Consider the following 15,626-nt stretch of genomic DNA (forward strand, 5'->3'; position numbering starts at 1 on the left):
ATAAACTAGTATATGAGGAAAATAGCAACATTTTGAGGAGTTGACCTTGACCTCTGACTCCCTGACTATTGGCCCATGACCCCTAAATTCCCTAGATAATCCCTGCCAGTCAGTATATGTACCATGAAGTTCCATGAAGATACATTGAACCATTGCAAAATTTTCACCTAACCTTTGACCTTTTGACCTTTGACCTTATGACATGAAACTCTCTCTGGAGAGTCTTTACGCAGTAGTACATGTCTATACTAAGTTTCAAGAAAATAACTGCGGGCATTGCATAGATATGGGGGAAATAGCAACATTTTTAGCATTTGACCTTGACCTTTTGACCTTTGACCTCTTGCCAATGTCACTAAAATCTACTCAACTAATTGTCCCATCATACATCATCCTTGGACCAAATTTGGTGAAAGCTGCTTCATCCAGTTTTGAGTTATCACGTAAACAGATAAATTTTAGGATTTGACCTTGATCTTTGACCTTTGACCTCTGTCCGATTTCACTGAAAAACTAATGAAGTAATTGTCCCATCATACATCATCCTCCAACAAAGTTTGGTGAAATTTGCTCCATCCAGTCTTGAGTTATCGCGTAAACGGATGCAATTTCATGATTTGACCTTGACCTTTGACCTTTGACCTTTAGCCGATTTCACCCAAAATCTTATCAAATCATTGCCCCATCATACTTCATACTTGAACCAAGTTTGGTAAAATTCCAGTAAATGTTACTCAAATTATCGCGTAAACGAAAGCGGACGGACGTACGTACGGGCGTACGTACGGACGTACGTACGGACGTACGTACGGACGTACGGACGGACGGACATCCCGAAAACATAATGCCTCCGGCACCACTTCGTGGCGGAGGCATAAAAAGTACAAAGAAAAAGAATAACAAGTGCAGTGAAATGAATTGATAACAGTACGTAAATAGATACACATAGGTGATTGCATTGAGCAATGTAGATACACAGAAACATAAAATAAGATATACAGTATTTTTCAGTAAACAACAGAGATCATTGAATGCAGGAGACCACCATCATAAGCGATTAAGCTTGAAATGGATGGAGGCCTCATAATGTATACATATAGGTCGCGGAATCCTCCATATACGCTTAAATTGTTGGATATTGTCACGCGCTGCTCTTTTACTTACTTTTACGTTGCATGATCATGATGATGTGCCTAAATTTACACTATATCCCGAGCCTATTATCACGCATTACGCTCACCGAGTGTAAAAGCTTATTTGAACTGTGATCATATATTTATACACTAAGTGTGAGAACGAAGATAATGTACACTATTCATATATTACATTTGATTATACTTTTATGTTATAATCTGTAGCAAATTACGTTTCATTGAGCCAATGTGGAATGGCGGCGGAAAATAATATTCTTCCGTCAAAAAAAAAGTAGTAAAGCACTGACCCAAATTGTTACTGTAATGATGAAATGCTTTTGACGAAAACATTGCCTCGATGGGTTTTCTTTCAAAAGATTGCCCGTTGTATGAACCCAAAGGAGAAGAAAAAATGGTCCTCGCTGATTTGGATGGTTGGTGAATAGGTTGAGGTCAGGACCTTCGTGCACTGTCTTTTCTTGCACAGCCATTGATCTACAAACGGGTTGTAGAGGTTATTTTAATGCCTGACAAAGTTCATCTGAAACAAACAGGGTGATACGCGTGAACGACTCTCCCGTAAAAGCCCCCGTATTTTGTTATATTATTGTCCCCGAAAACCGCGGTATGAGTTATTTTCATCACTAATGTGGCGTCACTCGTATGTGCGCTGCATAGGGTCATGTGTAACTTCATTACAATGAGTACAAACTTTGTTGTGTAATTTTGTCTGTATACCGCGGGATGTGCGTTGATCAACACCGAGTTTCGAGTTCTAGTAGTAGAAGTAGTAGTAGAAGTAGTAGTAGTAGGAGTAGTAGTACCGTAGTAGTAGTAGTAGTAGTTGTAGTAGTAGTAGTAGTAGTAGTGGTAGTGGTAGTAGTAGTAGTAGTAGTAGTAGTAGTAGTAGTAGTAGTATCGTAGTAGTAGTAGCAGTAGTAGTAGTAGTGGTAGTGATTGGTTGAAAGAGCTTCACGTTATCACAAGTATTTTCAACTTTTAAAGAATGTTGGCCTGTTTGACCTGATGCCATTTCACGCTGTACTGGTATTTGGAAAATGACATCACTGTTTTTGACATTTTCCGTTTATAGTGCGCTATTTGTGAAATGGTAAAATCAATTCTTACATCACGCGCTACTTCGTAACGTCAATCTGTGACATACGACGCTCCTAGGCGCAAAGCATTTTTGACATCGCGCACTGCTTAGTACGTCCACTCTGTGAAATGTTACAGAGCAATTGTGACCTCACAAAGCAATTCTGACATCGCGCACTGCTTCGTACGGCCACTCTGTGAAATGTAATCAAGCAATTGTGACATCACATAGCAATTTTGATATCGCGTATTGCTTCGTATGTCCACTCTGTGAAATGAAACAAAGCAATTGTGACCTCACAAAACAATTCTAACATCGCGCACTGTTTCGTACGACCACTCTGTGACATGAAGAAAAGCAATTGTGACATCACAAAGCAATTCTGACATTGCACACTGCTTCGTACGGTCACTGTGAAAAGTAACAAGACAATTGTGACATCACAAAGCAACTTTGAAACAAAGCAATTGTGACCTCACAAAGCAATTCTGACATCGCGCACTGCTTCGTACGGCCACTCTGTAAAATGTAGGAGAGCAATAATTGTGACATCATAAAGCCATTTTGCTATCGTGCACTGCCTTCTACGACCACCACTCTTGAAATGTAACAAAGTAATTATGACATCAAATCTGATATCGCGCCCTGCTTCGTGCGGTCACTGTCACTGAGGAGCCCACCACAACATCCCATCTACCACACGAATTCTCCCATCAAATTTCCCTTTCTTTTGTTTATTTTTTAAAATCCCAAATATAGATCAAATACACTGCCTAATTTCGAGTTTCTGTTTAAAATTATGGCCTTCGATGCCTCCAAAAGTATGATTTTGGAGTCACCTCTGTCCGCAGTTTTAACCAGAAAATCTCAAGGCAAAGTATATATGTACAGGGGCGGATCCAGGGAGGACTGCAACCGGGGCACGCCCCCCCCCCCTTTATTTTTTGTTGAAACAAAAGAAATAAAAAGAAAAAAAGGGGGGAGGGGTGCGTGCGCCCCCCCCCCTTTATTTTTGTAAACGCGCCCCCTCTTTACGAAATTCCTGGATCCGCCCCTGTATGTATAGGACCCTACCATTATTGTCATTATCATTATGATTGTTATGATTATTGCAGTCATTATTACCATCAATATAGTTGTTTTATTATGGATTATCAGAATTAAAAGTAAGCAGTAGTATGCGACTAGTGGAAGTAGTCACTAATGTAGTCGTAATAAATGGAAATGTATTATGAATTAGTGATCTATTCAGTTGATCGGCATTCAGCAAAAGAGGGCGACATTCATTCCAAAACTTGCCTGCGTTTACAACCGTATGACACGAGGCAGCAACTCGACTTTTATTTTCTTGCGCATCATACTTCACTTTGGTAAACTTAAATACGTGACTAACGAGAGTATACTTTTTTTATAATTCACAAGGGCTGCAGATTAGAAATCATTGTTATGAGATTTCAAAATGTTATTCAATCCTTACATACTTTGAGCTTATAATGGGATTTCCACTCATTAAACTACAATTTAGCCCGTACGCCATTACTAGTAGATGTTTACATAATTGTTTTGTTCTTTATGTTGATAATCATGAAAACAAAGAATGAAATTCACATTACATCTAATTTCTTTTAATCTGGTCTCATTGGTATTTCTCGGTATATTTCATTCATATACTTGTGCTATCGAGAGCAAAGTAAAGTTGAAATTATTATAAAGTCAGTAGTAATTGCATGTTGTTGGTTTTTTTTTTATCACTGCCGATTTCACAAGGTGTGTTCAACTGGATTGGCGCTTTTGTGATTAATTGGATCGCCCATACCGTCACTGACATTTTACTTTTCTCATTCTCTTCATGATGATAATTAATGATGATTAAACAACGCAAAATTATCATTTCACATGTTTCTTCCATTCCATCAAAAATTAAGTCAATTTCATTATTAGTCTCATCATGGTTTTGGTGATGATTCATTCAGTGCAATCAACCATTGAATAAAGAAGACTTGTCGCACTCATCGCCTGCAAAACATTGTTACTTTCCTAAAATTCCCTCATTTATTTGATCACTTCGGATTTCAAATTTGAAAGTTCTACCCCTCATTGCGTCATAGCGGTGATTCGATGGATTTCGGATGCGAAGGACGCTAATGGTGTTAGGACGTCGCCATTTTTTGAAGTTGTGAAGAAGGTAAAATGAAGACACCATTCTGAGTAGAATGAAGGGTAGAAGAATCCTATACAATTTGGATATGTGCATGTCATTTGTATAATGGTTTATAGGCCTATTACTGCACCCAACACTGTTGTACAGGACCTGGGCTCTGTTTCATAAAGCTGTTCGTAAAGTTACGAACAACTTACGAGCGACTGGTGATCAGTTCTGATGTGCTATACTTATCAGAATTTCCATAATTCAGCACAAGAACTGATTACCAGTCGCTCGTAAGTCGTTCGTAACTTTACGAACAGCTTTATGAAACACCCCCCAGGCCTGTAAAACGATCAAAGTCTTGCTTCTTTTAATTCCTTCATATTTTGTCAGGGAAGGTATGCGTAAGCTTACAAAACAACGACAACAACAACAACAACAACAACCCCAAAAAACAACAAACAACCGTGTCATTTTTTTTTACAAACTTTTCATGCTCCTGCAGGCCCTCAGCTACTCCTTTCAAAACTATTAAATTTTTCGTGTGTTTAATAAAGCAAGTAGTTGTCTTGCGTATTGAAAAAAAATAAACCATTGAAGAGTATAATACATGTGCTTAGTATGCATACACAGGCTCTAATATCATGTTGTAAATGAACTGATTTTCTCGAAATTGAATTCAGTAACAGTAGGATACCTATTATTGTGTTTCTTCACAATGAACTGCTAAAGTTTCATACACTTGGAGCACATATTTCATTGACCGCAGACGCAATTGTACTTCTGAACATTTTTTTTTTCTTCAATTTTTTCCTTTGTATCTGAAGACATTGATTGATATCCTCGCACCAAAGAGGTAACCTCTTTGCCTCGCACCTACTAATGCCGTTCGGAAGATGGGTAGACTGCATGCACAAGACATGGTGTACATCGAAAATCCGTCACCATGTGAGTCGAAACGTGTATGCGTGTGGTTGGTATTCATGCTTTACGTGCAAGTTTTGCACGACGTACACGGCATGCATCTGATTTCGGCACGGTACACACACAGGAATCGAGGCGAACCTTCCGTGCATAAAGCACGTCGTCCTCCGCCATCCAGGTAACCTAAGCGGGATCACAGGGCCTTTACCGGCGGTGTGATGAACTTGGGACTACAGAGGTACAGAGGAGGCGTATGTTCATCACAAGGTTGATTTGTACATCACAGTACGCTCGGTTACCTATCAATATTTCCCACATGTTGTCCAATTTGCACGTTTCGCATCGACTACTTTGGGTCAGCCGAGCTGAACATTTCCATTGGATCTTCTAGTGAGATATTTGTGGAGAAGATATCAGCGAATTTGTGACCGGACATGGCGTCAAGTTCACAGCATCACGATCAGTACGATGCCACTGCTGGGGACGAGAATGTAGCCGAACATGCCTTGTCTCCTTATCCAGGATCGTCTGGAAGATCGAAAAACGCTGCAGCCATGTATGCTGTGAGTGCTGCTAGGGGGCAACACCTCGGGCAATCTGCCCCACCGTCGAAACCCAAGCCGCCAATCCATGTTGACGCGGTGAAGGGATTGCTGGCAGTAGTCATTCTGTTCTTGGCCTGCTTGGCGGGGTTCTCGTCTCGCCTGTTTGCCGTCATTCGTTTCGAGAGTATCATCCACGAGTTTGACCCTTGGTACGAAATGTTCAGCAAACCTGTGAATCATGATGTATTCACATTTTATAATTCTATTGCCCAAACTGCTGTGTGCAGTAAATATCTAACCGTGCTAACCGTAGTGTAAAGATTCCATTCCAAAGAATGCTGACATGATCGCATGATGGGGCACAGATGATACGGTAATAATCCACCAGTGCAGTAGGCCCTATTCTGCCTGGACTAAAATTTTTAGACTAAAAAGTAACATCGGTAATTTTTACAGTAACCAGACAGTGAGTGTATTGACAAAGAGTGTCCATATATTCTGAATGATCTACTGTGTAGACCTCGTGCATATGACGTCACCGAGCTAGAAACTGAAGGGCACCCTCGCCCTCCAACCTGAGCCTGAGGGCAAGCGATGTGTTGCTAGCGCCACTAAGTAGGCCTACACGTATCTATACACACTGATACAGGGTTAACTATACACAGCCCAGTCGCTGTATGTAGGTACGTCGCTGTATTCGCACAGCGTACTTACAGCGTCTGGTCGGGCTAATACAGGGTCAGCGTTTATATGTGACATCAGTTTGATCTATTTTCAAGATCTTACGGGATTATTTTCACTGTGTAAATGGTGAAGTTGGTTACATGGTTACTTTTAATGAATCGCAGCAACAGACACAAAGATATTTCAAACGGCCGCACACTTTGATGGTTGAAAATGAAGATAATATACTGCTAAGTTGTCCGAACGATGGTGTGAAATACACTCAAACCACTGACAATTTTGACCGCTGATAATAACATACGCACTTGCAACCCAACCACCACGGATGATAAAGTGCTGTGTGGTTGCTTGTAATGGCTACAAGTCAATTCACTGAATGAAAAATCTTGTCCAAGTATTCATTGGAGAAGTCCCAAAGCCATTAAGAAAAAGCAGACATTGTAAACTTGTGACTTGTACCCTTTTCATTAGTTTCCTTGACATCTTTGATAAGATCTTGCTACACACTCTTGAAATGAATTTCAAATTTTCTTGAGAATCTGCTCCTACCTAGTGTAGTATTCCAAGATCTTTAATTCTATCTCTACTCATTGCTTTCATCAAGTTGGAGTACTTTGACAATAACAGAATTCTATTTGACAGAGTTTGCATGTTTTCTCCAATAGGTGAAATGCCATTGGTGGCAGCAATATTGATATTTAATTTTGTTTGTTGATTTTTGTCTGTTATATCAATGTTGATGGCTTCTCAGTCTTTAAACTGATCCTGCAGATTTCATATGCCCAAAACTGTAATTTGCTCCACAGGACACATGCTCAGTCTATACACTTATGCTATCCCAATTGTGTCCCAATCTTCAAAGTGGTATGAAATGAATCAAGCTATTTCAACTGGACTTTTCAGGGGTCGCACTTAACTTTTTTTTTAACTAGCCAGGCGGACTACTTAGAATCAATTTTGACACTGAAGCAATATTTTGACTAGCCAGACAGACTAGTAACTTCAGAATTTTATGATTTTTAGCTAGTCCGACGTGATTTTGGGTGGCCAATGGCCAGCGGACCATCGCCAATTTCGAACCCTGCTTTTCCAGCAATCTGACTCTGTGCTATGAATAGAGATGAGCATCACAGATTCATCAAAATCTTGTTCTTTTTGCTTTCTTCTTTGGTCTGACTCCGCTCCAACCATTGCATCCTCAACTCCTCCACTTATACGTATAGAGAGATAAACATTCAGCCCCAATCCACCCTCTGATTGTTTACTAATGGAGATTTGTGTAATTTCCATTGTCTTTGCATATGAAACTCGCTGTGCCAGAGTGAATTTGCAATACATTTAACGCAATAAGTTGGCGGGTAGTCTACTATTTAGTGAACAAAACAAGCTTATGAAAAGGCAGATTCGCGAATACAGCACAGAAGTGGTTGCTCATGCAAATCATAGGAGAGATGACAAATTTCTTTCATGTTTTTGCAATATTTATTAATGTTTTGAATTCAACATTTATTCTTTCACCCCAGGGGAGAGGAAACTTTTCCTCTCAAATGCTGTCATATTCTATTCAAAATGGTAGAAACATCACAAAACATGTAGAATTATTGTTGAATTATTGTAGAATTGATTGGCACTTTCAGTAATTCATTACTCCAATGAGAACTTGCAACAAACACAGTACATAAACCTGCTGAACAACTCTTATGTATTGTGTTGCAATTCGACAAACTTCTAGGAGAAACTGTGATGTGATACCAGGAAATCAGATTACCGGTACTGACTATGGTAATATCCATGCCAGGCAAGATCACTCCATGTACACGTTGTAGAGTATGTAGCACAGGATCTGTGGTGTACAGTTTTCAAGAACCAGTCATATTTCATACAATATTTCAAAATTTTGAAGGTATTTTGTACTAAATGTTATCTTTTGTGGAATGAACAAGAAGTTTGTATGCAGTGAAATCATTGATTATTATGATTGTGTTTTTTTTTTCATTATTACTATTCTTTCTTTTTTTTGGGGGGGGGGGGGGAATTAGAGGGGATAAATGTTTCGTGTATGGCCACTATGAATAATGCGAAGATAGGACAAGATACACTAAATTCTAAGGGAATTTGAAGTATCACAGTGTACTCAAAGAAACATAACCGCTTCTTTTACTCACACCCATGCCATAGTAAGGGCAGATAACCAAGGAAATTTCACTAAAAGATTTGTAAGCTCATGTTCATAATACCATGCGTGTGAAATACTCCAAGGTGTGGCTTTTTTTTTTAAATTCAGATTTCACACTGTATTGGACTATCCCAACAACAACCAAAAATTGTAAGAAAGTAAATTTTGTACAAATGTACTCTCATCAATGCAGTACAACAAATTATGAAGTTTTGCTGCAGTAGGGGCAGATCAAGTATCATGTTTCTGGCAATGCATGTAGTATGAAATTATATCAGTGACAGTTCAAGTGGTAACAGAGAGAGAGAGAGATGGGAAGAATGGGAAGAAAAAAAAGTATTTTGAGAAAAAATGTGTTTGTGTCTACATGTTTGTCTGATCAGTCAAGCTCAATCATGCTAACTACATGGAAGCACCAGGAAAAATATGGTACAGGGAAATGTGCAGAAGTGTATCTAACACTGATTGAGTGTCAATCTCATGTAGCCAGCTTCTTCATATGCATTTTATTATTACTCCCAGGTTCAACTACAGGTCAACGCACTACCTTGTCACCCATGGCTTTTACAACTTTTTGAACTGGTTCGACGAGCGGGCCTGGTTCCCCCTTGGGAGGATTGTCGGTGGAACTGTAAGTATCTCCTCCAGATGGGGTTCATAAAGATATTGATCTGTCCTGCCCAGAAATTACTGTCAATTTGTCTGTATCTTTGATTAGTAACTTCATACCAGAAGGCTGTTGTGGTCATTAAGGTGTGACAACACTGACCTTTTTGCAGGCAGCTGATGAGTGGTAGGACAATGTATCTTGAGTAAATAGTGGTATAGAGTGTCAGTGACTGCATGGGATTTGATGATATCCTCTTGAAGATTTGATATTATTTCGACCACTTGCTGTGGAAGTATGATCAAATTTTTGTCTTTCGCAGTTAATGAATGCATGAAGAAAGTGATACATTTGCATGTCTGTTGTCTACATGTTAATTCAAAGGCTGATGAAGTTATATTTGACAGATCAAAGAATTGAGAAGCCTGACAGAAATTGTGTTCACGCAAAAGCTATTGTACATGCTGAGGAAGGTATCTCTGCTGAATACATTGACAAGACAGAAACTGGCAACACAATGTTCTGTTCATTTTTTTTTTAAATATCTGATAATTTAGTGTATGGAAGCAGGCATTCTCTCATTCATCCTTCCTGTACCATTTTGAAGGGTAGTCACAGTGTGAGAATGTTCTGTAATATGTAAGCCAGCTACCCAAGGGCATATGCCAGATTATGGTGTATGATATGCACTATCGTGTTATTATAATTATTACTATTTTTTTTTGTTTTTTGGTCATGGTCCATATCATACAGCTTTGTCGAATGGTGTGCATAATTTTCTTTAAAAATGAGCTTGCAAAAGACTTCAACTATTTCACACATTATGGCAAAACACAATTGTATGAACATGTCCAATGACTTCCATGGTCATTCAAGAAAGTTATCTTCTAGAAAAATACATGATGTTTTGTGTTATTCGGTCTAGAGATAACAATTGTTTTGAGTGTAGAGATGGTAATAATTTGCATGCTAGTTTATGCATGCAGTTGCAGTCATGTAGGTTTACAATGCTTAACACATTGAGAACCAGTATGACATATTTTTCATATATTTGTCGTGCAAAATTCAGGTGTATCCTGGACTTATGGTGACGTCTGGGACCATTCACAACATTCTGCACAGCCTCAACATACCAGTCCACATCAGAGACGTCTGTGTGTTTCTCGCCCCACTCTTCAGGTATGGCATACTCAAAAAGTTGTAACCCCCACACATGCATGATCTATATTATCTGAAGGTCTCACCTTCCCTATCTCAGTCTCTTCTCTGTGCTTCAATTTGACACTGAATTGGGAATTCAGGAGCTGACAGCTGTTCCACGCACCAGGCGACTAGATGATACAGGCATGTAGGCATGTAGAATGCATCATGTTATGTTATGTGTCTCTTTTGCAACCCTAAAAATTAGATTCCTTTCATGAGCTGATTAATTGTAGAGGTACTTAATTTAAACATTTCCTGACAAAACTAAAACTGTAAACTTGTGTATGATACTGGGGGAGCAAAAAACAGTACTATAGAATTTGGGTAAATTTATTTGGATCCTCCCCCCAAATTCTGATTGTTACTCTTGGTACAAAAAGTGGAGCGTATTCTCGAGTAACATGACCTGGATTAGTTTTTCATTTCTTTTTAAGGACTTTAAGGTGTAGTACCGTAAGATTTCATGTACACTGTTTGGAGGCATTATTCTTCAATCATGTGAAATTTCTTGATGTTTGCAAATACGGGTATATGACCTTAACACAGTCTTGAGTAAGCCAATTCCCTGCTCCAGTGGACGTGGGATATCAAGGAAGACTTGGTCTGAATGTATCAAGGCCGACATAGATGCAACTTGAGCCGCATTGACCCACTAAACAGAGTCACATGGCGGGCGGATGTTAGACATTCTAACCAACATGTATTGTTGCCTACCCCAGAACCTGGGACACCCACGGCAGAAAACTAAAATCAGGATCAAGTCTAGTCAAGTCAAGAAGGCTTTGTGTAGTCAGGATACCTGTATGCATGTTTGTCTACACTGGATGACATCTTGTTTCCATGACAACTGGAGATATCTGATTCACACTTGGTATATGTGTGTATGCTAAAGATGAGCTGATCGCATTTGTGGTAGTAAAAGTAGAAGGCAAAATGCTACAGGGATCTAAAGTCCAATGCTGAAAAAAAAAATAGTCAAATGAAAGTAAAGAAAGTATGGGATGAAATTTAGTCCACAGTGATTGTGGAATGAAGGCTTTTCAATATCCTGATATATGAATTGAATTTACGAAGGGTAAAGATCAAAGCTAGTTCACAGATTTTACAAGTCCATGTTTTTAGAAATATATGACAAAATGCAATCAGACATGGCCCAATTACAAAATTTGACATTGGTACAGTATTTTGCAAAGGTCAGGGTCATTTGTGTGAATTGATATGTTGTATGTTAATGGAAACAGTAATTTGGGAATCTAGTCAAGCATGGAATGTTATGTGGCGAAGACAAGGTACTGTAAACGAGGAATGTTCGCGTGCATTTTAATTTCACGAATTTCGCAAGCGCCAAGATTCGCGAAATTAAAATGCATGCGAAAGTTCTTGTCTACATTATATGCATTGAACGCTAGTGGCAATTCGCGAAAATTTCATGCCACGAATGTATCATGTTTTACAGTAATTAATTCATTATCATTAAAGCTCAATATATTTGAGGTTCAAAGTCAATGTCAAAGTTGGTGCATATGATTAGCCTGGGGTTTAGATAATTCCAAAATGATTTTGGTTTGGAGGACAAAACCAACTTGGCTCTCCTCCCTTGCCCTCCTTCTTTTCAGTACAGTACTCTTTGCTTAATTGGGTAGTTTCAGGCAGAGTAATGTATTTCTTACCAGATTAAGCGGTGCCCGATTATGCAGAGACTACTGTATTACCATCATCTCAGTCATCTTTATTATTATCATTATTGCCCCTCTGTTCTTCACCCTGATAGTGGCCTCACGGCACTAGCTGCCTACGGATTAACAACAGAGCTGTGGGACTCCAGTGCCGGTCTCCTTGCAGCGTGCTTCATTGCTATCGGTAGGTACAGATGATTCCATATGATTGGCAAATTTTTGTGGAGCACAGAGCAACAATTTATGTATAATAAGTCTTATCAAGCTCATCACTTTTGCATTACTTGCTGGTTGAGAGGGAAATAAAAAAAAAGATAAAATGATTGGTTGGTTGTTGAGCCTTCAGGGTGAGGGGAGACTAAGGGATTGTCTGCGGCGTCTGTCTGTCCGTCGTCTGTCCGTCCATCGTCCGTCCGTAACGCTACAAAACTTGAATAACTCTCTACTGAGGACTTCAATTTCAATCAAACTTGGAGGGAAGAGTGGTTATACAAAGTTACACACTTTACCAAACATGAAGGTCATCTCAAGGTCAAAGGTCACAGGTGGAGTCAATGAACTTTAGGGCCCAATGTTTTAACACCGTGTTTCGATTATGGCTCATAACTTTTGATCCCTATGTCTGCTTGTGACCAAACTTGGATGGTAGATGTCCCTTGGGGAGTTGAAGGTTACCACAAGGTCAAAGGTCATAAGTGGGGTCAATGAACTTATGGGAGTTAAAAAAACATTAATTTCTTCTACGCGAATGGGCGTGACACATTTTGGCACTTGCGTTGTTTGTGGTTCCAGTACAGTGTACTGCCGTTATAACCAAAGTTGGATACAACGAAGTGAAACTCAGGGCCCAAAATTATCATCTGGATACAATATACTTTATTTATTGGTTTATGATAAAATTTTGATATAATGAAGAAAAGTGCCTGTCCTGAGGACTTTGTTAGAATGGCAGTCTCTTGTAGTTTGGACATGCTGATTTCACCCCTATGTGTAGCATATATTGCTATGTAATATAGCATTCAATGTTTAAACCATCTGTGACTTGCCACATTTCCATAGCTACATTTCTACATTGCAGCTGCAGTGTTAGGAGGCTGCTATATGGAACAAAATGCCAATTTCACGGGCTATTATTATCCTTAGAAATTTTCACTATTGCTAATTGCCCCCAAAATTGAATCTATGATTCCAAGACCTTATATTACAGAAGGTTGACTGGGATTGATATCGAAATTACTGTTGTGCTTAATCTTGTACTGTAGGTAATATTTACATTTTATTGATTGTGTGCAGGATATTTGGAGTGGAATGAATTACAATTGCTGTGCAGATTTGCAAACTCAATAACAAAATAGAACGTTCTGAGTTTTGTTAGCCTTCTTAACTATTAGTGGTGCGTTGATTTCATTGTCTTTAGATATGATACACAATGAGAGGCTTATGTTTTGTTTGAAAGTTTGCATGGTAGTGTTAATGAAGAAGAGAGGTTTGCAGTAACACCACTTTCTAGGGTCTTCTTTTGCCAAACTACAGTCCTTTCAAGGATTGTTGTACACATGGTGTTACTGCAATCCTCTCTTCCTTGGTGAGAGGCTCTTTGAAAGGAAACTCATAGACTGCCGTAAAGTTATCTATAGTACTGTATATGCTGAATATTTCGCGATGTTTTTATTTTCGCAAATTTCACAGGTCAGGTGCTATCCGCGAATTTAAAGACACAGGAAAATATTGACTCCCGACATGAATGTGACATGTATTATATACATACATTTCTCCATTCAGTACTATGCTTCACGATCACGAATTTTAAGCACTCGCGAAATCGTCGGGCAGTCCCGGTATATGGTGTATACAGTATTCAGAGACAGAGACAGACAGACAGACCAAAAAGGAAATAAGAAAAAGGGATTCCCAAAATGCATCAGGATTGCTGCTGATCAAATTGGTATTTTAGCCTTGTCAATGCAGATAGGATGCCATCTATCCACAAAAGATCGTGACATTTAGGAATGAAAAGTGCAGCTGCATCTGCTGACTTTTTCTGTACTTGTCCTTCTTCTTTGTCTTTTATTGTCTTTTCCTTTTTCTCTTTTCTTGTATCCAGTTCCGGGATATATTTCACGTTCAGTGGCTGGTTCCTATGACAACGAAGGAATCGCCATCTTTGCTCTGCTCTTCACGTACTACTTGTGGGTAAGTAAGACTTTTGTTTGTAGACCATGTGGAGATCTAGAGGCAATCCTAACCTGTTGAGGATGAGTCCGGAGTATACTCAGGCAGGTGTCTGTGAGAAATGAGTGTTGTAGCAAAATCAAACCGTCCTCAACTGGCGAATAGAGTTACTATCCACAGCCAAGGTAGTAAAGCACTTATACTGATTTCCTCAACATACCGTAACACTGTTAATTATGATAATGACAAGAGTGGTAATTATATGTGTGTATGCATGTATTTATTTACAGCTGTACGTACACTGTATGTATATAAGCTTATATGATTGTATTTGTGTAATGTATTTTTTTATTGTGTACCAGTAGAAGACAAATGTCTGTTATAATGTTTGAGCAGGCAATTTATAATCATATCACATATCATATCATGTCATTTTTTTTTTCATTATTGACTGATATAGGAACTGTGGTGCTATTTGAGTTAGTGCCCGAAAGTGATGGAGGATGCTGTACATCATTTTAAGTTTCAGTTTCATTTTAAGCTGCAATTTTATTATCTAGCATATACTTTCTGTAGCCAGCCAGCTGCACTTGGCCCTTCACCTGGCAGGTTCCAGGCTATCAAGATGAGAGGAAACAAAACCGAGAATACCTGACATTTTTCTGCTACTCTAATTCACAGTTGTTTGGGAGATTAGAGAGAGGCCAGAAATTTCAAATTAAAATAAGCTCGCTGTGCTGATTGTAGAGCTACTGAGGATGCTACATGTAGTTGATTTTAGAATAGTTGACTGAGGGAATTGGTTTCAGAAATGCCTGGTTTCAATGACATTGTAGTTTTGAAACCTGCCACATCTTACAAATCTAACATTTTCCCAAAACAAAAGATCTTTCTCAAGGTCGCTAATTTTTTTTTTTTTTTTGCAGTGTGAGGAGATCAAAAAACTAATTCATAATAACCAAAATGTCATTGCTGACTGGTTTAAAAAAGAATATGTGCATCATATGCAAAGTGTGAACTTTATCGGGATATGATGAACTGAGAAATGCAGACAATGTTCTGAAATCAAGATGAAGCTGGGGGGGGGGGGAGGAGAAACAGTTGACATGAACAAAAGTTTTGAGGAATATTTGTCAGGACAATTGTGACTGAAACACTGAATTGTCAAACGAATGGATGATTTGCAGACAAAATGGGTGTATTTCCTTATAGTATGTTTATTGAGCTGTAGTTTTGCTGCATTACATATCTATATGCAAAT

The 15,626-nt window shown here is 38.9% G+C and overlaps 1 protein-coding gene across 1 annotated transcript in view; it reads left to right on the forward strand.

Moving 5' to 3' along the window:
• The first annotated feature begins 5,619 nt into the window (after nucleotides 1–5,619).
• LOC139730580 (dolichyl-diphosphooligosaccharide--protein glycosyltransferase subunit STT3B-like) overlaps nucleotides 5,620–15,626 on the forward strand; it is a 30,457-nt gene continuing 20,450 nt past the window's right edge. The window contains exons 1-5 of the mRNA XM_071641433.1: nucleotides 5,620–6,056; nucleotides 9,230–9,338; nucleotides 10,384–10,493; nucleotides 12,289–12,377; nucleotides 14,298–14,386. Of these exons, the coding sequence (XP_071497534.1) occupies nucleotides 5,737–6,056; nucleotides 9,230–9,338; nucleotides 10,384–10,493; nucleotides 12,289–12,377; nucleotides 14,298–14,386 (717 nt within the window). The 5' untranslated portion in view covers nucleotides 5,620–5,736. The remainder of the gene's footprint in view (nucleotides 6,057–9,229; nucleotides 9,339–10,383; nucleotides 10,494–12,288; nucleotides 12,378–14,297; nucleotides 14,387–15,626) is intronic.

This window comes from Diadema antillarum, unplaced genomic scaffold (assembly GCF_040938485.1).
Source record: "Diadema antillarum isolate AM-2024a unplaced genomic scaffold, OU_Dant_1.0 seq00000321_RagTag, whole genome shotgun sequence".
NCBI lineage: Eukaryota > Metazoa > Echinodermata > Echinoidea > Diadematoida > Diadematidae > Diadema > Diadema antillarum.